This window comes from Patella vulgata, chromosome 2 (assembly GCF_932274485.2).
Source record: "Patella vulgata chromosome 2, xgPatVulg1.2, whole genome shotgun sequence".
In the NCBI taxonomy this organism is placed as follows: domain Eukaryota; kingdom Metazoa; phylum Mollusca; class Gastropoda; family Patellidae; genus Patella; species Patella vulgata.
The window spans coordinates 53,068,394-53,093,285 of record NC_065880.2 but is presented as its reverse complement, the minus strand read 5'-3'; the positions used below and the strand labels follow the sequence as shown (position 1 = coordinate 53,093,285).

The 24,892-nt window shown below is 35.9% G+C and overlaps 2 protein-coding genes and 1 long non-coding RNA gene across 5 annotated transcripts in view; all 3 read right to left on the bottom strand.

The window, feature by feature from the left end:
* Positions 1–2,471: 2,471 nt before the first annotated feature.
* Positions 2,472–6,905, bottom strand: LOC126811068 (uncharacterized). The gene is made up of 5 exons (XR_007675373.2): positions 6,781–6,905; positions 5,274–5,308; positions 3,247–3,408; positions 2,687–2,777; positions 2,472–2,524 (listed from the first exon to the last, which is right to left on the bottom strand). It is a non-coding gene; the product is annotated as an uncharacterized LOC126811068 (long non-coding RNA).
* A 3,368-nt stretch (positions 6,906–10,273) lies between these two features.
* On the bottom strand, positions 10,274–11,685 carry LOC126811708 (uncharacterized). The gene has a single exon (XM_050537568.1). It carries the CDS (start codon positions 11,452–11,454, stop codon positions 10,549–10,551), a length of 906 nt encoding a protein of 301 aa, XP_050393525.1. The 5' UTR covers positions 11,455–11,685; the 3' UTR covers positions 10,274–10,548.
* A 7,690-nt stretch (positions 11,686–19,375) lies between these two features.
* The window catches only part of LOC126811702 (peroxisomal 2,4-dienoyl-CoA reductase [(3E)-enoyl-CoA-producing]), an 11,904-nt gene continuing 6,387 nt past the window's right edge, over positions 19,376–24,892 (bottom strand). For all 3 annotated transcript variants that reach the window (XM_050537541.2, XM_056098437.1, XM_050537540.2), the window contains 6 exons: positions 24,721–24,838; positions 23,960–24,029; positions 23,311–23,435; positions 22,647–22,740; positions 21,901–22,005; positions 19,376–20,777 (listed from right to left, as the gene is read on the bottom strand). In XM_050537541.2, the coding sequence (XP_050393498.1) occupies positions 20,548–20,777; positions 21,901–22,005; positions 22,647–22,740; positions 23,311–23,435; positions 23,960–24,029; positions 24,721–24,838 (742 nt within the window). In that variant the 3' untranslated portion in view covers positions 19,376–20,547. The remainder of the gene's footprint in view (positions 20,778–21,900; positions 22,006–22,646; positions 22,741–23,310; positions 23,436–23,959; positions 24,030–24,720; positions 24,839–24,892) is intronic.

The window sequence follows — 24,892 nt, the reverse complement described above, 5'->3', positions numbered from 1 at the left end:
TTCCACAAGTTATGTCAAACGGTGACGGCATATTCTGATCTGGAGAGCATGCGCAATAAATACTATCGGTGTAGACTGGAATAACCAGACACTAGAGATTGAAATTCGATTGAGACTTCTGGCGCATTTCGCTGAAAGTAGTTGATTTGAAATTAGAGTAAAAAAGGAAACTATTGAATGTATATCAGTTTAGATACATTCATATTATATTATTATATGCGTTGGGACCCATTTGTGTCAATTTCTAGCTCCCAAATATTAGCGATTTAGCTCCGATTGACTTGACATTTATACACAGTGTTTAAGGTCATGCAACGAAGGATCCTAGTCTTGTTCAACGATTTTTGATAATTACTGCCAGAGTTAGGACTCTTGATCACTTTGAAAAATCCTGTGGTTGCTCTAGAGGCTAAAGTTAATATAGATTTTTAAAGGTCGTGAGACAAAGAATCGAAACAAATTCTAATGATTTCTGGTAATTACTTAAAGGGACTGTCCCGATTTGAACAGAGTCTCAAAATTAAAAATCCGAGTACATGTACTCGGATTTTTAATTAGCGTCAAAATATAAAGAAATGGTGTATTTACCCTGTCTCACAATTTCAGCTCAAAATATTGAGTCATTTAGACGTGAACGCTAAAACTGCTTATCCGGACACTTAACCCTTTTAAGATTTCGGGTCAATTCTTTCGTTGGGTGACATGATAATCGATTCCCGTTTCTTTAGAGGTTTATACATTGAATGACCCATGTGCTGTACTTGGTAACGAAAGGTAAATTTCACCTACACATTATTTTTATAAAATAAAAGGCTGGTTTTATCCAGACACCGCATAATACAGCTTTGGGCACCGGTCTCCACTTCCAGATTAAGATGGGTTTAAGTTGTTTTTGTAAACGTATCAAATATATTGGGTTAGTTGCTCGGCCCTAAGCTAGAGGATTTTAAGTAATTTTAACACAAAATTAACCCGTTTTATTTTCCAAAATATTATCGGGATTGGCCCTTTATTACTCGTAATAAGATTTTCATGTGTTGTAAACGTTCTCCTTACTTACAAAAGAAAAAAATATGCGACAACCTTTGTTGACTGCCCGGACGACTTAGTTGAAGAATGACGTTCAATGCGTCTGTAATCTGATAACTTTGTCTATATGGTAAGATGCTCTTGTGGGTTATTGGCTACAGTTATTAATTTTTTTTTTATAAACATATTTTATTCACTATAAATGAATGGAAAATTGGGGAACAGGCAAAATGCCTATGTCAGACCCCTATCCCTATTTACAATACAAATTATATACTAATAATGAAAAGCGGTATATATACAATATATACAACCCTTACTTAGTTGAATACACCTAAAGTAGTATAGTATGTAATAATAATAATAATAATATTAATAACAACAACAATAGTTTAGTTAAATTGAAATAGTTAGTAAATGAGAACCCCTTGTCAGTGGTGCAGGACGTAGGGCCTGACAAGGACAGCGATCTAGTCTTTCGGATGGGATGAAAACCGAAGTGCCGTGTACACAGTGGCGTGTACGTAAAGGAACTCTTGAAAGCAATTTGTTCCACAGAGGATTACGAAAGTTTTCTAATATCTCTGTAAAAGATGACTACCTTCAACACGTGACGTCTCATCACGCGGTGTCAATCATTGGCTTAATGGATTGTTTACATAAACATTACTCATTTTAATACCCATTTGCACTAAATAGGGAATAATTTTTACCTACAAATACGTCAAACGTCATTATTTATTTTTCTAATACATAAAAAATATGTTTTAGAATTTAATTTGTCGGAGGAAAAAAGTTAATATTTGTGGCTCAGTAAGTCGCATTGATGTCATCCTTATCAGTGATTGTAGCGGCCTAGCGAATATTCACTGCTGATCAGTGTATCTTGACAGTTGGAAATCGATATAAGGGTGGACCGTAGCGCCTCTATCCGAGCAAAATTTTCCTCATAGCACACAGCATGGCGTATGCGTGTCCTCATTAGCCAAATCGGTGCAGAAAAGTAGGACGTTATATCCCATTTCATGTCAGAAAATGAGAAACAGTTTGTAACATACCCTCTACCATAATTACATACGAATGACCGCTCTTTAAAAGCAGCAGAGCTACCATCTGGACATTTGGCTTGACCACAGCCCACTCGTACAGCATTATCATTTACAACCTAAATAAACATAATATTTGGTATTAGTTATAACCAACCAAAACATGAAAACGATTCTGTATTTTCAAAAAAGCATGCATACGACAATCCACTTAGGGTCCATTACAATACACTTATTGACTATTCGGACTCAAACAAACTGTGCATAAAAGCGGAATTTGCAAGACAATAATAATCAATATACCTGCGTGTAATGTCCAATTGTTTCACCATCTATAGAACCAGTACCAAATTTAAAACTAGAAACTTCTGAATACCAAGCATCTATCGCCTCTGTCCAAGTCTTGGTGTCGTACGCACAATTTTGACCAATATCAACACTAGGATAAGCTGTATATGGTTTAAAAAAAAGAAACATATATACTATATTATCTGGGGTTTTACTGCTCTTAAATGCTCGAATTTGGAATATAAATCTGAGAAATATAATGTGATAATTTTATCTATCTATCTATCTATCTATCTATCTATTTAAAAGGAGTATATGCCAACCCTTCGTCCTTCTGTTATCATTTTCATCATGGCCGAATACGCACTGTTGTGCCCACTTTAATGCTATTAGAGCCAGCTCATCATCCCAAATCTGAAGACAAAAATGTATTGAAGAATGAAATAGTGCAAAATTTCCGTTTAATAATGGATTGCAAGGCTATAACTTAGTAAAAGCCAAAACAAATTGCGTGGTTAAGGGAAGTGCGTGGTGTAAGTGTATATGCATAAAAAGTTTCCACAGCAATATGCTTTTATTAGTAGTTCATTTCAGAGAGGGTTCATGGCCATCCTTGGTTCGAATCCCAACGTAGGCCGAAAGGAATATTCCGGATTTACAATCCAGGTTGTTATAATATGCCACGTGCCCAATCGTTCGTTCGGAAGGACCCAAAACCGCGGTCTACCCATATCGGATTGCTTGCTAAACGAATTCATCAGTTAATTTGGAGGTCGCCAATGTGTTGGTGAAGTTCTCGTCGCACAGTAAATTGTCGTTAAACCCTATACTTATACCATTCCATTCAATTTCATCAGAGATAAAAATTATATACTATCAGTACCACTTCTGGCATCCTTCCTGCAGACGGTTTAACTCCAGCTCTTAATGTGTTGTGTCTGTCTATTATTTCTTTTTGAGTGCCATCATCTACAGGAATTTCTTCACCAACATTTTTCTCTATACACATAGTATGTGTAGATTTCAACCCAGCATACTCACATGCCTATTAATATTAAATGAAATATTTATCTTTGAAGATACATTATGGGAGATTAGATAAAGAGCTGTCAGTTCTCACTATAATAATTAAAAACTTGATAATGTGAAGGGAATTTGCAGAAAATTTCAGTCAAATTGATCCACTCTGAACCGATATTTTAGCGATTGAGTTTTCGGCCTACCCTCGATCATCATTACTAAAGTGGGTACGAAAAAAAACATAGTCTCGATTATCCATTACATGATTAAATCATGAATGAAAGTTGAGCAGCAAATGGGGTCCTAATCCAGTAAATATCACAGGCTAGCGTTGACATCGAGAGTTGATTATGGTCTGGATAAGTTAATTAATGTCTTATTAATAATTCAGATAACATTTCAGGCCTAAAAAAAGACCTGTAATAGGTAGATTTAGCTCTTGCATAATGTATGTTTGTAATACGAGCGTAAGTCATGCACTAGTTTCGATCTGTTTTACATACAGGACAACTTTTTATATGATCTTAATTTATTGTCGTCACACCTGTTTGCCGTCCATTAAAGACCCAATACCTCGAAGGGGACTTAGTACAGGTCTTTCACGGATAGGCTTAAACCTTTTCAATCAGCCCTCGCATGACACAACCAGAATTACTGCGTGGTATTAGATTTGAACGGATAAGGAAACTGGCGACCGACTAGTTCCTTTTTCATTTTTGGCAATAGGTTATATGGTTACAAATCTGGTCAAACAATTACCATGATCTGCTGCAAAGGTGTACAGATTGTCACTGGACGTCAGGAATCTGACACGCTTTTGATCCACAGTCAAGAGCTTTGCTGACCATCTTGTAGAAACGTTTGTCACTTGTTGGCGATAATGTGCTCGACCTTCTCATAAGAGATGCCCACAACACTGGCAATATTTTGAGTGGTCAATCTGAATAAAATACAGATCTATATATCGTTTCGTTTTTTCTTATATTTTCGATGACCTACACTACCCGAAGATCTGACCAGTTGTACTGGGGGGTCGCGTCAGGGGTCATATGAGCGGCTTTTGACCCTATGACATTGATTAATCAATAAACGTTGACGTTTCTAGGGGTTTACCCATAGTTCCGTGCAGAGAACGCCAATAAGTCGCCGTAATAGACCATTTCAGTGGCTAATTCCTCACATCAGCTAGAACGCGTGTTATATAACAACCCTTCCAGATCCCAGTGCTGTGAAGACAATTAACGCGAAATTTTGAACCATAAACGAAATAGGATCTGTGTTTTAATCAGATTGATCGTCGATCAGTCATCACCATGCCATGTACCAGGGTAATGTTTTCTTGAATGGTTGCTGTTTCTGGCCTTCAAGAACTCCGGTCATTGACTGTGGAAAAGGAAGGGGCATCATCCTCTTAAGTGGAGACCATTTTGGCATATATCTGTGTTGGGTTCAGTGGCAGGTACTTGATGACTGCCCTATGGCTTTTGGTCAGTTTTGTCCATTTCTTGTGATTTCAATGGGTAGGTATGAAGACAATAATAACACTACAGTTGCAGTTCTTATGTCTATGATTCATTCAATGGCAAAAGTCTGATTCAACCCAATTGATTATTCAGGCTTAGAATTTTTCAGCCAGTCCTCGTAAAGACCGGGTTTTCCATAATGAGTTGCAACCACGGATATCACAAAAACGCCCAGCCGAGAAGCCTTTTTCGGTTTGCAATATTAATTAACCACGGCATAATTTCGGGTGATAAATTTGGACGGTAAAACGCACCACAACGCAAAAGTTATGGTCATAATAGAGAACATAAATTAATTAATATAGAGAAGATATGTAAATATTGAATATTAGAAATTATATTTCTCGTAAAGTGTAAGAATATTTACCTCTCGTTTTTGCATTGTAGCAGCATAGCAACAAACTGAAATTTTAAAAATACAGTATGTCCAGAAGGGTTATTTGGAAACACAGCCAGAGTCTCTAACATAATGTATACATTTACTTAATTCTACACAAACTGATTAAAACACAGATCCTATTTCGTTTCGTTTTTTATAGTCTTTACTACACTATGATCTGGAAGAGTTCTTATAAAACACCCGTTTTTAGCGTGAGGTGCACAGATCCTATTTCGTTTCGTTTTTATAGTCTTTACTTCACTAGGATCTGGAAGAGTTGTTATATAACCCTTAAATCCGATTGTACTTCTTTGGGATGAAATTCAGAGGAGACTTAATAACGTCGTACCGAGACCAAACACAGCCGATGGATTGCGCCAGGCTTTTCTGAGAGTGTGGTTCCAGGTGCCAATGGCGTTTATCAATCGTCTGGTCCACTGCATGTACAGACGCTGCTCTGCTGTTATTGACACTCGCGGTGGACACACCAAATACTGATATATTAAGCCTTCTCGTAATGTCTTGAAATTGTGATGAATTAATCACTAATATGCCAACATACTGTTCACAAAAAATTGCTTTGATCCATTTAGTAAGCCGTTTTCTAGAATGATTTGATTAAAGTGCCTCTCTGATTTTGAAATCGTACTGACGTTTTTTGAAATCGTACTGACGTTTTTTGAAATCGTACTGACGTTTTTTGTTTATTTTCTTTTTTTTTTCTTTTTTTTTTTGCTGTTTAGTATCTGCATTTTAATCAGATTGTATACCTTAACAAGACAGTGTATCTTTTTTTTTGGGGGGGGGGGGGGGCGGTGACGGGGTATTTGAGTCAAAAGTCAATGCTATGCTGTAAGTGTTTTACATCCCTAATGCTAAGTGTACAGTGTGAATTGCAACAAGTCAAATGTAAAAAAAAATACTTGCAATACTGACAAATACAAAGTTTTTTGGTTCTGTGCAAAAAGAATTAGCTCCATTACATGGAGAAGGATAAAGCCTACGGCCGTGACACTTTTCTCACAGAAAGTTTTGTTTCACAACTGACAGGGTGGGGGAATAAATGAACGAAGACGATTTACTAATTTTGAGACTAATAAAAATGCTCTATATATGTAGCTATTAGCTTGGCAGTTGTTTTGAAAAATGTTTATGTTCAGTTACTTCTTTTATTTCGAGGGTTAGAGTTTCTTTTTAAAGATCTATAACCATGTTTCCGTGTATTTTTTATTGTTTTAAGGTAATTGTTAAGAATAATCGCGCATGCCTCCTTGTCGTTTATTCCTAAATGGAATGGGGTGTCATCGGCAAAAAATCGGATGTCTGATTTAATCATTATTCTCAATATCATTAGAGGATAATAAAAACAGTAGATGTCCTAGTACACTACCCTGTTCTTCAAGCACGATAATAAATCTTTTCGGATTGAAAAGCAATCGTAGCTTAAAAACATTTGCGTTGTTATATGAAAATAACACTAATTAAATATACTTACTTGCAATGCCTAGAACAGTCAACCCATGAACAAAATACAACTGCATTTTAAATATTAAAACTGTTGCCACGATCGCAACAAAAACGACTGCAGATTATTTTCAAACACATTTATACCCCCATGAATATTGCATTTTTTGTAATAAATCACAGTGCATTGTCAGAATATTGTGTAATGAACCACTCTAACATATTTATATTCAACCGATTGAATATACATGTAATTGATTATTCTTTCCTTGCTTGAATCAATTTGATATTAAATACCGATTGAATTTATATTTTATTTTACTTGCACAGTAGCAAGTTTTAAAATGTACTAAACAATAAAATAAATTGGATGGTTATCTTATATGAAAACCCTAATATGACAAAGGATAAATATAGTGATTTAGACCACAATCATACTAGACTGTTCTTGTTTTTATTAAAAAAAACCCATATTAACCAAATATTATTCAAGTAGTTCAATGCTAACTCAAGTTACAACCATTTAATGTTTCTATTGATTTCACATTGACATCCATATTTCTTATAGTAATAATAGTTATATGCTTTTTGTACAAGCCAGACCATTCTTCAAAATCAGCTTTCGCCATATCCCTGTATATCGGCTTACAGGTATATTGTTGAGGTAAAGCTATTTTACAATACCTTTATTCCAATTGCTTCATTAGTTAATGTGTGGGGTATATATAAATATCACATAGACGGAAAACAATTATTCTAATATACTGAGCGCCATGGAAAACGCATCACTTAGTTTTTCGTATAACAAAATGATCCTGTAAACATATCTTATTTATTTTATTTCTTATTGTGAACAATATTCAAATGGGAACACATCAATAACAACACATTTGTACACTTATGGATGTTTAATCAAGGGTACAAAGTCAGAGGGGTCAAAACCAAAAGTACGACACAGATGTCAGTAGCGCGTGTGTCCTCCACGGGCTCTTACGCACGCTGTGCAGCGACGTCACATGGAATTTCCCAATGTTTGAAAGAAGGCTTGGGGCAAATTTTTCTATTCTTGGACAAGAGCAGCTTCTAAAGCAGCAATGGTGTGCATCTGTGGTCTCCGATACAGACGGCGTCCAATCTTATCCCAGACATGTTCTATCGGTGCCATGTCTTGGGGCAAATTTTTCTATTCTTGGACAAGAGCAGCTTCTAAAGCAGCAATGGTGTGCATCTGTGGTCTCCGATACAGACGGCGTCCAATCTTATCCCAGACATGTTCTATCGGTGCCATGTCCGGAGACATGGCTGGCCAGTCCAAGACATTGATGTTGTTAGCAGCCAGGTAGTCCATACTAAAACGGGCGGTATGCGAACGTGCATTATCCTGTTGGAAGTGCTGAAGATGTGGGTGCGCTCGAAACATCGGGAAAACAATTGGTTGCAAGACATCATCACGGTGGGCTACAGCATTAACGCGACCCCTGCAAATGTGTAGGGCAGTCCGGTGATGAAATGTGAAGCCTCCCCACACCATTACACTTCCCCCACCCCATCGATTCGTTCCGAAGACGCAGCAGTCTGCAAGACGTTCCCCAAGACGTCTCCACACACGTTGACGGCCATCAGCGTGATAAAGATGAAAGCGACTCTCATCACTGAAGAGCACACTTTGCCAGTCTATTCTTCTCCATGTCTGGTGTCCTTGAGCCCATATCAAACGCCGCTGACGGTGATGATCCCTGAGGATAGCTCCAACATAAGGTCGTCGTGCACGGAGTCCTACTTCTCTTAGACGACGTCTTACGGTGTTGGCACTTACTTGTCCTTGTCTTCCGACGACTGCTGTACCTGTTCGAGTCGCTGGGCGGAATCTGTCACGCAGATGAGTGACCCGGATGTAGCGGTCTTGAGCCTGGGTTGTAACGCGTTGTGGACCAAGACGTTGACGGTCACGTGTTGATCCAGTAACTCGAACACGTTCCACCAACCTTACAATAGTGGACTGATGACAATTGAAATGTCTGGCAATAGCACGTGTAGACATGCCAGCCCTGGACATTCCCATGGCTTCATTCCGTTGATTTTCAGTAAGTCTCGGCATCTCTAGCTCGATTCGTTCACACGTCCAACAACAAATTACGACAGATTGATGTTTCACAGTTCATGTACTGCACATTAAGTTGAAAACATGTTTTTAAGGGCTCACACACAATGCTGCACGTGAATATTGGGTTTTTCATGTGCATCTCGTGCAATTTTTTTTTGTGCACACGGGCCGATATTTTTTGCGTTTGGGAGCATTGTGTGAAACAATAGTTCATAGTATTGCATAATATTATACATACAAAACCACCTAGTGATAAAATATTTGGGAAAAAAAAGTGATGCGTTTTCCATGGCGCTCAGTATATATTTTCACGCATTCCAATAAAGATAGCCACGCAAAGCTTGGAAATACGCCTACACTTAACACTAGAGACTTTTGGCAAGCGTAAATTTCTGGTCCGTATCCGTATGGATTTTGCGTGTGACGTCATCAATGTGTGTGTATTTCTCATACGTGATACGGCACACGGATACGGCAGCACGTATCGAACAGCTTTCATACGGAAAAGGGCCGTATAACATTGCCGTGTCCCTTTACCGTCTTTTTTGCTTCTTTTAGACGCTGAAATGTTGTTCGAGTGGACGTTAAACCCCATTTATCTCTCTCTCTCTCTCTCTCTCTCTCTCTGAAATGTTGTATCATGGCGTTTTTATGAATCTTTGTGTATTCTAGAACACGAACGTGTATATTTGATGTGATTTTAACCATGATGGTTGATCTACGTGCTAAATTTAGGGAGGCGGAACCTTGCAAATCTGTAAATGATTTTATTCTGTGGTAAAGGGGTATAAACTTTCTGAAATGATACCTTAGTGAAACCAAAAATTGCAATCGAGTCGAAGTCGAAGATTTTTAATAAGATTTGACATTAAATTTTTTTAATAGCTCAGCGACAAGTACTGATGGTGATCTTGGTAGATATCTGTCATCATGCTGTAATAGAACTAAGCTCAGCTGATCGAGGTACACGTACGTGACGCGAAAATCTGCCAAAACTCTAAAACTACATTGACGCAACGTATCACGTGATGATACGGATACGCGATACGGATGTGAAAAATTCCACTTGCCAAAAGTCTCTATTGTCTCGACAGCAACTTATCCGAAAGAAAAACTTGGATGTTGACCAAATTTGATATCTCGGCAAAAATTGGTGATGGGGGTAACTTTGGAACTGAAATTCGCAGAATGCTGAATATCGCATAACCCCAGTGCTTCCCTCAAAATTTCGGAAGCCCCAGTCCCCCTTTGGTGCCCCTTGGAAAGCTACTTAAGGAACCAAATAATTATCATTTTATAGTCAGCCCCACTGAGCCATCTACCCATCTCCCCAGGACAAAATGCTATACTTTCATTTCTACTGTATGTTAAACAAAACAAAAAAGGAACGAAAATTTTTTTTTTTTTTTAATTAGCCTGTCGTGTTTGACACATGTCATGCACTATGCAGGAAGAATGGACAGCAAAACATAGACTAAAACATAATGGTATCAATTAAATCCAAACATCAAAGTGAATCCAAAATGACGGCGCTCTTGTACTCCTAATGTAGGTGCTTATATTGTTTGAAGGTTGGGGTTGGCTCTGTTACTCGAGCACGTGTTGAAAACGGAAACTTTTTGCTGCCTTTCTGAAAGTGCACAAATGCTTGAGCAACCCCAGAATACTGAACAATTTGTCTTTTTAAATATTCGTTTAGTTTAGAAACGCATAACCTTTTTGCCTCATGAAAGCTTTCATTTGTACTTTCGGTTTGCCGTCTTTAGGCATTTTCGGTTGAACATGAAGTGATTCGATCTTGTTGACCACTGTTCGAATATCAACGCTTGGTGATTTCTTACTCACGGGACAGAGTTTGTGATGTAAATCGGCATATCGCGGGTCTTTATTAAAATCAAGGGGAGTTACTTTCCGGCGTATACCACTTCTGTTATCTCGCGCCAACCACGGTTTCTTTTCTTCGATAATCTTCTGTTCAATAACTTCCCTCACCACAGATCCCATGGCTTTAGGCAGCATGTCTATGGGTCTTAGATTCGACCGTATTACAGGTGTAGATTCAGATTCGGAATCGGGTTCGGAATCTGAGCTCGAATCCGACGAAAGTGAAGCTGAAGCCCCTTTCAGTGTTGATTCTGTGAATTTTACGCATTTTTTTTCATTATCGTCTCCTGGTGGTACCGGCGGTTTTTTTCGATTGTTAGTAGGATCCATTCGTTCCAAAAGCGCATAACGAGCATTATTTGTACGACTTTTCGTTGAATCCTGTCCAGGTGTCTCGCCGTTTTGTCTTGCTGACATAACACGTCGCATTGCAGATGATTTTCTCATCATTCTGTCAATGAAAACTTTTTTATCGTATGAATTCTGTGACAGGAATTTATAACGTTCCTTAGAAAGTTCCCATAATTTAGATTTTAACATTCTCTCTTCAGTTACATTATCTGTAAGCTGGCCAGACATTCGTGATGCTTCAAAATTTCCAGTCAGTGGATCGGCATCCTTTTTAACCCACGCTTCAATTTCTTTTCTGGCATTTGTCTTGCTACTGATATATTTTGAGTTCATCCGCGGGGGAGCACTTTTCGGTTTTCGCATCATTTTTGATCAGCATATGCACTTGAATAACACTATAAAACTCCTCCCATTATTCGGGGACCTATCACTCTTTGCATACTATGTTTTTAACTGAACACATTTGGGGGACCATTTCAGACCTCAACAATAGGTATGACTGTACGCATTCGAAGTCCTATACCACACAATGTTGTTAGTGAAGCCTTCGATGTATAATCTCTAAGTCACATAATTTGTTTTTGTTCTTCACCTGTATCGTTACAATGTCGTTTCTTTTAATGGAAGTTAATATGGATTATTATGTATTCTTTAATCCTAAATCCGTTAATAGCTGTTGTAGTCAGGTAAACCTCTTGGATAATACCGGATAAATAATGTAATTTAGCCACGCTTATCACTTAAAATGGTGGTAATAAGAGACTCGTTGGCTTTAATCTAAAGTTAACCATGCATAACAATTTAATATTCACATGACAAAATATCCCATATACATCTAATTATCTTTAAATATTATAGCCACTAAAATAGGCAAGCAGAAAAATAGGGTTACGAAATTAAGGCCGCATAATATTTTTGTACGTTTCCACGGGTACACGTACACGTATTTAGCGATGATAGCTATGTTATTATAAAATACGAATAATTGACTCTAATCACAATCTGATTAAAATCGTACGTCAACTACGTCTGCTTTGCGTTTAATACTATTATAAATTTTTTTATCACAATCTGATTAAAATTTGGCATTTACGTTGCGTTTTATTTTAATAATTTATAATAATCTTATTAAAATCATATGTCGTTTACGTTGAGAATTTTATAACCAAAGCGCATGAGAAATGGGTCTGGTTGTAGTATGATTATTTGATTTTAATTAGATTAGCTCTAATCAGAGATAATAATTATACAGTAATGTGCGTTAATGGCTCTTTTCTGGTCTCAAAAATGACAACTACTCTACATTTTATTGTTGAAGAATACATCCGTGGAAAATTATGAACGGTACCCAATACAAATACCGGTTAATTTGCATAAGAGCTGCAAATGTTGAAACACTTCTTATAATATCCTTATTGTAAATATAGGACGGTCTTAGCTTGTCATACATAAAAAAAATACTTGTGAGTTTTACGAAGTTCAAATTACAAATCTATAGCATATTATACTAGAGTTAATGACGGGTGATTGATCATGATATATTTGAACTATATGATAATTCTCGTGAGCATAAACCGATTTGGGGCGACATGTTATTATTGCTAATGTTATGAAAAGTTACAATTCTAGATAAACTGTGAAATGCCATTAAATGTTTGTTCACTTTGAAAAATACCTATTTCAGAAATATCGATTTCACTGGTGCTCCTCGTTTTATTTTGTGTATCATGATAAAATACATGGACATGGTCGGTCCTTATCCCCATACCCATTTAATATGCCCCTTGACAATAACTTTCAGCGAAAACATTATTTCCGTCTCAGTTTTATTTATTTTCCTTTTGTCCATTTATAAAAAAGATGAAGCAAACCAATAGCCTATCCGTCACCCTGTTTTGAAGCAAAGTGGGTAGGCTGTAAGGTTCCGTGTTGACGGTGCACCTTTTATGCGAGTGTATAAAAAATATGCCAGATATCTTGTTCCAACTTCGAAAGCTTGTTACCTTGCGTAGACAGTCAATTTCTATTCAATATACTGTGTCGTTTGAATTTGTGAGACATTCTTATCCGGCTTTCAGTCTCAATATATTATTTTCATCCACAATCGGTAAGGACGCATTCGTTATAGAATCTACGGCGGCGACACACTTATTCAATAACGATAATATTAAAGTAATTTTTAAGCACGATATCATACGAAAATTTTTTCATAATGTCATAATATTTCTATGGTATAGAAACGATTTTTTTCTGAACTACTCCACAACTTAATTTTAAGCACGATATCATTCGAAGTTACTTTTTGTTCAGGAACATGCTTTTTGTCAAATGTCTTAACCAAAGTAATATTGTCATGATAGAAACGTCTATGAGGTGATATCAAAACCTCTCTCTCTCTCTCTCTCTCTCTCTCTCTCTGTTTACGGTAGATAAATGCATAAATAAATGAAAAATTCGTCCAGGTAAAAAATTCCCTACTTTACTTAAACATACATTGTTATCTAAATTATTAATTAGACATTAATTAACTTATCCAGACCATAATCAACTCTCGATGTCATCGCTAGCCTGCGATGTTTATTGGATTAGGTCCGATTTGCTGTTCGACTTCCATTCATAATTTAATCATGAAATGGATAATCGAGACTATATTTTTATCGTACCGACTTTAGTAATGATGATAGAGGGTATGCCGAAAATTCAATCCCTAATATCTCGGTTCAGAGTGGATCAATTTGACTGAAATTTTCAGCAAATTTCCTTTACATTATCTAGTTTTTAACTATTATTGAGAACTGCCAGTTCTTTATCTAATCTCCCATAATGTATCTTTAATTCTGACATACATTAAATCGTATAAACTAGCTGTCTGTCCTCTATAGGCGTCTTCAGATATTAATAATGTATACAAAATGTTGAAAATACCACACACACACATGACAATGGGCCATAAATAATATTAGGTAACGTACAGCAAAAGCTTAAAAGTATATAATACATTATATAATTCACTGCATCTGCACTGCATTGGTGAGTGGTAGACAGATTCTAATATTTTGCCACTAATTGTATAATGCATTAAATATCCAGGTGTGGGATTAGATTTGTTTTGGGTTTTTTTAAAATATGCTAGGCATATCCTGTCTATTGAAGATAGACATCATTATTCGTATTACAGTAGATTGTTTATCAAGATAGATTTACACAATTTGGTTTTGAATAAATCAGTAGGAATCTTTAACAAGGCGCCATGTGCCAAGCCTATTAATTATTGAGTATTGATGTTGGATCGATTTACCCAAAAGCCTGTTTATGTAATGTAAATTACCTATATAGTTACTATACATCGATAATCCCTACAACCCTCTACATTTAAACCCTAGTTACCACGTCTTTTAATCCGAATACAAGTGAAATCATGGTCAGATTGGTGTTAGTTAATTTGAGTAGAAAGTGTTTGCAAGATCTTGATACAATTGACATTTTGATTTAACTACTTCAGAATTATACATTGGAACTCTCGAAGGTTCAACTTGACAGTGGTTCCTCTCCAGAAAAATCGTCTTTAAAGTTAACATTTGAGAGATAACATGGCCGCCCGTCCTGCTAGTGGTGGTGCTGCATCAATATCAAGTAGTACTGGAATTCCAGTCATATCAACACAAACTAAACATACGCCATTACCAGAAGAATGGACCTTACCCCACGAATGGAGCATTGAAAAAAGAGAGATCTTTCAAGTAAGTTGTTTTCGTGGTAAATTTAAATACATGCATAATATGAGACACAACAGTATGTAAATAGACGATTAAAAGATTGACAAACAATTTCAAAGTTCGGATACACGTATACATTTTTCTTCTTCTCGATAATTTGAAGCCAAACCATATCCCGACCAGACAAAATACAAAAATTAATATCAAGGTGTTTATAGAAAGGTTAAAATCTGAAATTTACTTATTTTGCATTTATACCCTTTTATTGCAGATTTATACAAACATCGAATTGCGAAGACCATTCATCTCCCCCAAAGTCGCTAAGAGTTAAACGATTTTAATAGATACATTTTTTCCTTTTTTTAATTTCCAGAACTGGAAAATGGATATACAAAAGCAGATAGCAAATCTTGCAGGATCATTGGTAAGTTTATATGTGGATAATCTTATTGATCACATACTAGAATCAAATGAAATGAAATGAGGTTTAGCGTCTTACTTTTCTGCACCGACTGGGCTAATGAAGACGGGAAAGAAACAATCATATTTGAACAAAAACTTTACATTAATCCTGTGTGTGTTTTAAAAAGGAAGTGCCAAAGTCCACTCACCACCTTTTTTTTTTACTAAAGATAGGTTGCCAGGCAACGAAACATACGCCCACAACAATTAAATCATCCGGGAGGTCGACAAGGGTTGTCGCATGTTTATTCTTTTATATGGAGGTAATGGGGGGCATTTATAAGACAATTTCATACAGATCATAATTTTCGTTGTTTGGGGGTTCACAAGGTTCTATAATTTGAAACAAGGGTTTCTTAATTCTGAAAGTAATTTACAGAAATTGCTGGAATTGGGCAGACTTTTTCCGTTTACTAATTCAAATAATGCATATAAATTTTATACAGATCGAATGATAACTTTTGTCGTTCAAGGGTTCACAAGGTCCACGAAGTGAAACAAGGGCCATAACTCAAGACGTAATTGAAGTAATTAACAGAAATAGCTGATTTTCAATTGGTTTCATCGTTTCACCAATTTAAATGATGTACATAACTTTCATACAGATTGGATGATAACTGTTGTCTTTGGCTTTCACGGTGTCTGTCAAAGTGAAATAAGGTTCAACAAAGTCAAAACAAGGGCGATATCTCGAGATGTAATTAACGGAAATTGCTGAAAATTAATAGGCTTCATCGTTTCACTAATTTAAACGCAGCATACACATTTTATATAGGTTGAATGATAACTTTTGTTGTTAGAGCGTTCACAAAGTTCAACAAAGTAAAATATGATTCAACAAAGTGGAACAAGGGTCATAACGTACTCGAGCCATTATTAACGGAAATAGCTGAAAATTAACAGATCTCTTCGTTTCACTGATTTAAGTAACGCATATAAATTTCATACAGATCGGGCCATAACTCGAGACGTAATTAACGGAAATTGCTGAAAATGAACAGGATTCCTCGTTTCACAATTCTTATAAAATATGAAAGGTATATTCTTTCTAGTAAATGGAAATACTCTTTCTGAAATCGATATTTTTGTTAGGTAGGACGTTCGTTAATAATGCCTTTGTTGCATTGTCGGCATTTCAAAAGCAAAAATTCATGAATGACCTATAGGGATCCGTTCCACAAAGCACACGGATCTCAAACAAACATTAGAGACTTTTGGCAAGCGTAAATTCCTGGCCCGTATCGCGTATCCGTATAGATTTCGAGTGTGACGTCATCAATGTGTGTGTATTTCTCATACGTGATACGGTACACGGATACGACAGCACGTATCGATCAGCTTTCATACGGAAAAGGTCCGTATAACATTGTCGTCTTTTTTACCGTCTTTTTTCTACTTTTAGAAGCTGAAATGTTGTGTTATAGCGTTTTTATGAATCTATGAGTAGGCTATCCCAGAACACGAAGGTGTATATTTGATGTGATTTTAACCACGATAACGACTGGAATTTCGTCATTTATTTTTATGGGTTTTTCTCGGAATTTTCATACTTTTCCTGTCTGTCTGCATGCTGGTTGAACTACGCGCTAAATTTAGGGAGGTGGGACTTTGCAAATCTGTAAATGATTTTGTTCGATGGTAAAGGGGTACAAACTTTCTGAAATGATACATTAGTGAAACCAGAAATTGCTGTCGAATCGAAGTCGAAGATTTTTAATAAGATTCGACATTACATATTTTTTAATAGCCCACTTGACTAGTACTGGTGGTGATGCTGTAATAGAACTAAGCTTAGTTCAGCGACGCATAAGTACGCGACGCCAAAATCTGCCAAAACTCTAAAACTACATTGGCGCAACATATCACGTATACGATACGGATACGTGATACGGATGGGAAAATTCCACTTGCCAAAAGTCTCTATTTAGAGAACGCTTCAACCCACAGACTCACGGCCTCCTTTCTAGCGACCTATAATTTGCCACCCTTATTTCGATATCTCCGTGGGTCTCTCCTTTACTCCCGTCTGGATTAATCTGCTTTAGCTGCCCACGATCCTGAGAAATGAAACGTACCTATCTTAAGGCCCGGTCCCACTACACTTACGGATGCAAAGAGGATGTAAAACGGGGAAAAAACGTGCCCTCCGTTTGAAAACGCCATGCATCCGTTGTGTACTCATTGCATACGTGTTTCATACGCTCTATCCATCGAGCATCCGTTCACTTTGATTTCATCCGCGCAAAAAGTTTTGAGCTGCACAAAACTTTTATAACGGATGAACTTTCTGCCGTGTACGATGTAAATGCGCGACATATACGAGCACCAAACGTTCCATGTCCGTTATTATCCGTTAAACGTCCACTGTATCCTCTCTGCATCCTCGCAACTCACATCCGCTCCAGCTGAAAACGGAAAGAGGAAGGAAAGATAAGGTACATGGAACGTCTATACATCGTTAGTAGCACGGAAATAGAAAGGATGTAAGGGTATGCATCTCGTATATAAAGTTTTCAAAACGGACAAAGCGTTTGTATCTGGGATGTATCTGGTATATTGAAGGATGTCTGGAGTTTGCCTAACCCCTTCGGAGCTGTCATCCACTTAGATCCGCTTTCATCCGCTAGGCTTGCGATGAACATCCATTGAACATTCCTGCTACATACTTCCCACGTTCGTTCTTTTCCTTTCTGTTTTCGTCAATTTTGTCCATTTCTGGAGCGGATGAAAACGTATTGAGCCACCCCCGAAAGTTTGCTCGTCTGCTGTGTCCTTTTTGCATACGTTTTGTGTCCATCGGCCACTGGGACGGGGCCTTATATTAAGGGTACGTAGCATTGCCTACTTGGTGTAACGTGTCAGTAAAGTAATATCGAATAAATATTAATTCTTTAATCCTTTTTATTTGTTCCAGGAAAGTTCTCTGTGTGATCATCCACATCCTATAATCGGTAATGAATTCAACTACTCTGATGCTTATGTTCAAGCTGAGATAGATACACTATTACAAGAAAAAGAGCGTTTAGCCGGAAATACATTACTATATGGACTAGCCAGAGTGCCACACCCACAGAAACAATGATAAGGATTGTAAATAATAATAACTGTGTAAAGGGCGTTAAGGGAGATGACAAATTAGATGAATTGAATGAAAAGGTAGTCGGTAATCTTACTAATCGTATTTTGGTACTGGTTGGGCACTGAGATCATTGGCCTATAGCTGTAGACTTTAGAAATGTGTATGTTACTAAAATCGACATACATAAAATGTATTTATCTTTATCAGTTATTTACATCATGCAAACTTTCATTGAATAAAATAATGTTAGGAAAACATGTTTTGATTCATACCAGAGCATTCTTCAGTTTGATTACACATCTGTATTGTTGTCTCTCAGATTTGCACAGTCTCAGTTAATACTTATTATTTGTATGTCTGATCTGCTAAAGACCACTACATGCAAGCTTACTGAAATAAAATTGTACCATGTTGGTACCGAAATGACCTAGTGTAAATAGTGTAGTGTTTGGGGACAGTTGTCATCTGAAACAGAACTGGAGATTTATGTGTAGCGTCCTAATTTTCCGCACGGAGTGGGCTAATGAAGACAGTGTTTAAAATCTGATCCGATAGACAGACATGGGCTTTAACCTCCACCCAGCACAAACATTAATTCACTTGTGCCTACAGGTCTTTGAGAGTCTGAAATCACGTCACTTGATTCAGTGGCAAACCTTATGATCTAAACCACATGCATTTGACAACTCTGATACCCAACCTGACAATTACTGGAGGAGAAGTTGATCCATTTCTGACTGATGAGCTTATGCCGTGGAAAAATTTCCCACATTGTTAAAAGCTTATAAACAGATTTCTAAATTGAAATTTTGTAATTGAACCCATATCCTTTAGGCAAAGCATTCCAGATTTCCTCCTGTAGATTGCCTTGTGACTGCAGGTTGATCAAGCATAATAAATTAGTTCATATATTTACAATTTTTATAATAAATCATTTCATATGCTTGGATTAATAATAAAACAAAACCTTACAAGTTTTACAATAATAAAATTTATTATATATTTATCTTTTTAATATATTTTTTAAAATAGAAATATGTATTTCAACATGTGTTACATTAACATGCACAATCACAACCCTCTCAAATCAATTTACCTGTCAAAATCACATTTACTATCCAATAAAATGTAACAATTATTTGATTAAATAACATGCATTGATCATGTAACAATCATTATGATAATCAGTTATTGTAATATCATAGTTTTTTCTCATTAGGACTTATTAGCAAAAACACCCATAAATATGTAACAATATATCACCTGTTAAAGCACTATATAATCAATAGCCACTTTATTACTACCTTTTCACAGATTTACATAATACCATTTATTCTATTAGAAATAGTTAATTTGTTTTTGTGGATTACAAAACTCTGCATGACATATAGAAAGAACCAGCGGCTGCCAGGTAGGATACGCCCACATTTTGCAAGAGATGGAAAGAGAACAAGCTAAACAAAAAGCGATTTTTCGTACAATAATCAAGGACCATAATTCAGGAAGTTATGATCCAATGTAGGCGAATATTGACAGGAACCAAGATCTTTGGGTTATAAAGATATATTTTAAGTTTCATCAAAATTGTGACTTCTAGAGGGTACAAAACCTTGATATACCATATATTTACACTATTTGGGTACGAGGAGTGGCCATTTTGTCCAGCAGTTTTGGTCCGATTTTCATGAAATTCAAACTCATCCGTCATTAAGGTGTAACAGTGAAATATTCAAACGTTTTTTTCATTAGGATAAAAATTGGGACCTCTAGAGGAACCAAAAGCTAAAAATGTGATTTTTCGTACAATCAAGGGCCATAATTCAGGAACTTACGATCCAATATACATGAATATCAAAAGGATCCAAGATCTTCAGGTTATAAACATGTATTTCAAGTTTCATCAAAATTGGATCAAAATTGTGGCCTCTAGAGTGTCCACAACCTTGATATACCATATATACACTATTTGCGTACGAGGGGTGGCCATTTCATTCGTCAGTTTTGGTCTGATTTTCGCGAAATTCGAACTCAACCATCATTAGGGAGTAAAGGTGATATATTCAAATGAAAATGTGGGCATATAAAAAAATGTTTAAAAATTCTAAATGCAATTTAATTTTCAGTTTGGACAGTATGCTCATAAGAATCAAAAAATGAAACTTTTACCCCTGAGCTTTTTTCATATTTATAGTAACCAATGTACTATAACTTAGATCTTGAACTGTTTGACACACTAGTAAATAATTTAGACCTTTGAGCAAAATCATTTGAACTTGCCAACCAAGAACCACCATCCGCAACTACAACTGTTCCAGTTAGTAATTCTGCCATACTTGTTACTAAGAACAAGCAAACATTTCCTATTTCCACTCTCTCTCCAATTCTCTGTATTGGAATGCCCTGTGTTAAGGCCTCAGGTAGGACACCTCCAGCTTAAAAAAGTACAAGAATATTTAGCTACAGTAACCTCAAGTTAAAGACTTTTGGAAGTTGTGGTACATATTTTCTGAATTCAAATATGTTTCCAACAGACAGCAATAAAGTTATTTTATGTACATGTATTTCTTTATTAGTTGTGAGATTACTTTTAAAAAAAGAAGGGAAAGTCTAACTTTACATTTTTTTCATGTACAGTAGAATCTGCATTAAGCAGCCACCCAAGGGAATTTTCACAACTGACCGCTTAACGTGAGTGGCCTTTTAATAAAATCTCGGTGCTTTTTGTGCTGACATAAATTAAATATTACACTTGGATGCATTGAAAGCGAACATCAATACTTGCATCAGTAAATTTGACCGTACTGAATCTTGCGCCGAACGAAAATTCTTTACTCAAGTCTCGGACATAACTTCTGTAAACTTATCATTTTGTACCAACCTTCGATACTACTCTCTACCATTGTTATGCATTTGATAATATTTATCCATTTTTGTGAAGAAAATCGATGAATTAATTTTATTTTATCAAAAAAGCACATGAACAAATTAACATCGCTGATTTTATCACCTATTTACAGGGGGTGTAACTCTGTATGTAATATTATAGGAGGCGCTAAAACGTCTGTTTAACAACAAAGTGGCAATGGAAAAGAGATACTAGATGATCGTGACAAAACTTGGTACTTTTATTTTATTCAATCAGTATCAAATAATGTGTCGTTACGCGTGAAAACAATGATCAGGTTAGTCGTTTAATAAAACAAAAGATTAATTCGGGTTGATTGTTCTTTTTACATTTCTTTTTACCTGATCAGTGGGGGTCTAGTTAATTAACTACTACTCACGGGATTAGTGGGGGTGTTACAAAGAACAACAAGAGGGTATCATTCAACAATGGCCGTTGAATGGGCGATGTTTTGTTGAATTTATTAGTAAAATAGTGACTGCTGGCCGCGTTAGAGGAGTGACTGTTGAATAAAGAGATGAAACAATAGAATTTTTACGGGGGGAATTTATTGTGACTGCTTACAAGGAGATGTCGCTGAGTAGGAGTGGCTGCGTTTCTACTGTACCAATACATTCAATACATTATGAAGTGAAATGTAATTTACTAACCTAGTCTTCTCATGCCCTCTGTATCAGCAATAGGTCCTGGTGCTACACACATTACCCTGATTCTATCAGGTCCCCATTCCACTGCCATATGGCGTGTAAGTGTTTCTAAAAATAACATAGACACTTGAGATAAGTTGAAAGGTAGCAAAATGATACATCCACCAGCTTGCGAATGACAAATCTAAGCCAAATAGAAGTCAATTTCTATACATCCACAGTTGGCTTGTTAACAGGATAGAAGCTACAGAGGCTGATGTGAAGCATTAGAGTCATAAGAGAACAAACCATATTGATTTCCAGCATTCTATGACCTTCTGCATCAAAGGGATCCCCACTTTTATACAAACATTGTTAACTTGATAGAAGCAACAGTTTTTAACATATTTTTTTAAAATTCGGTGTGAAGCATTATTGAGATCAATGAGAGAACAAACCCTATCAATTTTCAGCATTATGTGGCCTTCAGTTCCGCAGTTATGTTGCCATTTCCGAAAAACATTAAAAAAATAGGAAGAAACAACCCAATTACCATGTTTGACATTTTCACTTTCAGATCAAAATATTGAGTGGTTTGAAAATGATAGCTAAATTTTCATAAAGGTATTTCATTATTCAATTATAGGAATGTCTTGACAATCACAGTGAACACTTATCACTATAATAACTTTGGTAAAAACAGGATGAGGGGAGTTAACTAGTTTCATTCACTAAAATGGCTCCTTTGAATTATAAATTTTTATACATACCTATAGCAGCTTTAGCAGAACCTACATGTGCTTGTAATGCCTGGCCTCTATAATGTAGAGTTGCTGTTATATTAATAATCACTCCACCATTATTCTGGAATCAAATTATACAATGTCATTAATTAATATTCAATGTAATAATTGTGTTTATTACATTTGTATTCTGTTATGAATTACTCTTTACCAACTGATGAATATTTTTGCCATTTTCAGTAGACTAGATAATCGTTGCTAGGACAAATCACTAAAACTCAACAAAGGTAGAATAGCTGGGTAAATTTAGGGTTTGCTTGAACTCAGTTAAACCATGTCCATCCATTGAAGCGAAATGAAAGGTTCAGTTATATCGTAGGCTAATTCTTTTTTATTGTCCAGTAAAAATGTCAACATACACATGAAGATAGAGATCTCTATGGTAAATAAATATATACTATATCATGTAATTCATAAACTGTTTCCTTTCGATATATGAAGGCTCCAATATAAATTTAATTCATGGGTGCCTTAATTCCCCAAATGTGTTATGAGTGGCTGTAATAGATATGTTCTCAGTTTTTCGGTGCGGAACAAAACTATTGACCATTCATTAACAAGTTACATACACCTATCATACTTAAGTAAAATTTGCATTTTGATCTCCAGAATTTACTCTTTACAAATCTACCTTAAAGTATCTTTCATACATAGCTTTACTTGTATTAAACGTTCCCAATGTATCTATCTCAATTACAGTCTTAAATGCATTATACGACATACTCTCAAGTGGACAAAGAAAGTTTCCTGCAGCTCCTAGGAAAAAAAGAAAGCAAAATGTTTAAAGTAAAAGTCTAGCCATTTGTTTATATTTAAACACTGTCTTATTTCAAAATAGTCACAAAAGTGCACAATCCGAAATACAAATCATTTTACTTTAATTTGCAAATTAAAATACGGCTGTGACATTTTGAGAGCAACAACTAGTCACTGTTTAAAAATAATAAAACAATGCATATGCTATTCTATTCAGTGGTATTCATATAGTCAATTATTTATGGAGAATAACTATTATAGAATGAGTACATTGTTCTGTTCATTAGCAGTGACTAGCAGTTATCCTTCTGATAATTGTAAAAATTTTATTGCTAATTAAGATTAGATTTTTAATAGTTAACATGGACCACTCCAACATTTGTGATTTTTTAATGTTATGAAAGAATTTATATCTACCAAATATTTTCTATGAGTAACATTATAGTACTTTTTCATAATTTCCATATTGCCATCAGATAAACATTTAATAATACATAGGCCTACTATAGATAAGAAAAACCTACCGTTTATAAGATAGTCTATTCGCCCATATACTTTCAATGTTTCATCTATAGCATTTAAAATATCTTGAGGCTGTTGTAAACAAAGCAATACAAAATAGAAACTACAATATTCTTTATTTGTAATTCAGGCATTGGGTGGCTTAAAGTGAAAAAATGTCAATCAGTCAGGAGGTAATTGGTAATTGAAATATTGCTAGCCAGATGTGGACAGTGTGGTTGACAAGGCATGCACTGGATGTGGGCGTGGCATGCCTCTGTTTTTGTACGCCGTACAATCCGATGTTTGTTCTACAAATTGAAAACAAGTATGGCGATTATTTAGAGTGTTCATTTTTTTCATTTAATTATTTCTGTAGTTTTGTAATCAGAGTTCAGTTTAAATGGTCTAATTAGGGTGGCATGGGCTCCATGTCAGCTATATATGCCGGTCAAGACTGAGGGCTATGGAAAATGAGTGAAACTAGATCTGACTGGAAAAATAGTGCCTCAGACAATAAGGTCTGTCATCGATTCATGCACGTACAAGAAGGCGGATGTGCAGATGTAAAGCGCATTCAGATATTATTTGTATATTATAATGCGCTACATAAGAATAAAATATTATTATTATTATTATGTTAGTCGCAAAATTGACCAGTTGCATTTATCTCATTTAATAATTTCCTTTTTAAAAACAAGTATTATTGTAAATATACGCTTGGGGTTAACCTTTAGATGTTGGGTTTGGGGTTTAAACAATATTTATAGTATTATTTACCAACCTTTCTAACATCAACTTGATAATACAAACATCTTCGACCAGTAGCTTTCATTAATGTATCAGCTGATTTTCTTAATCTCTCTACATTTCTACCAACAATTACAGCATCACACTGATGTCTTAAAAATACCAGTAGTCATGATAAATAGTCAAACAGATCCAGGCAGTAACCC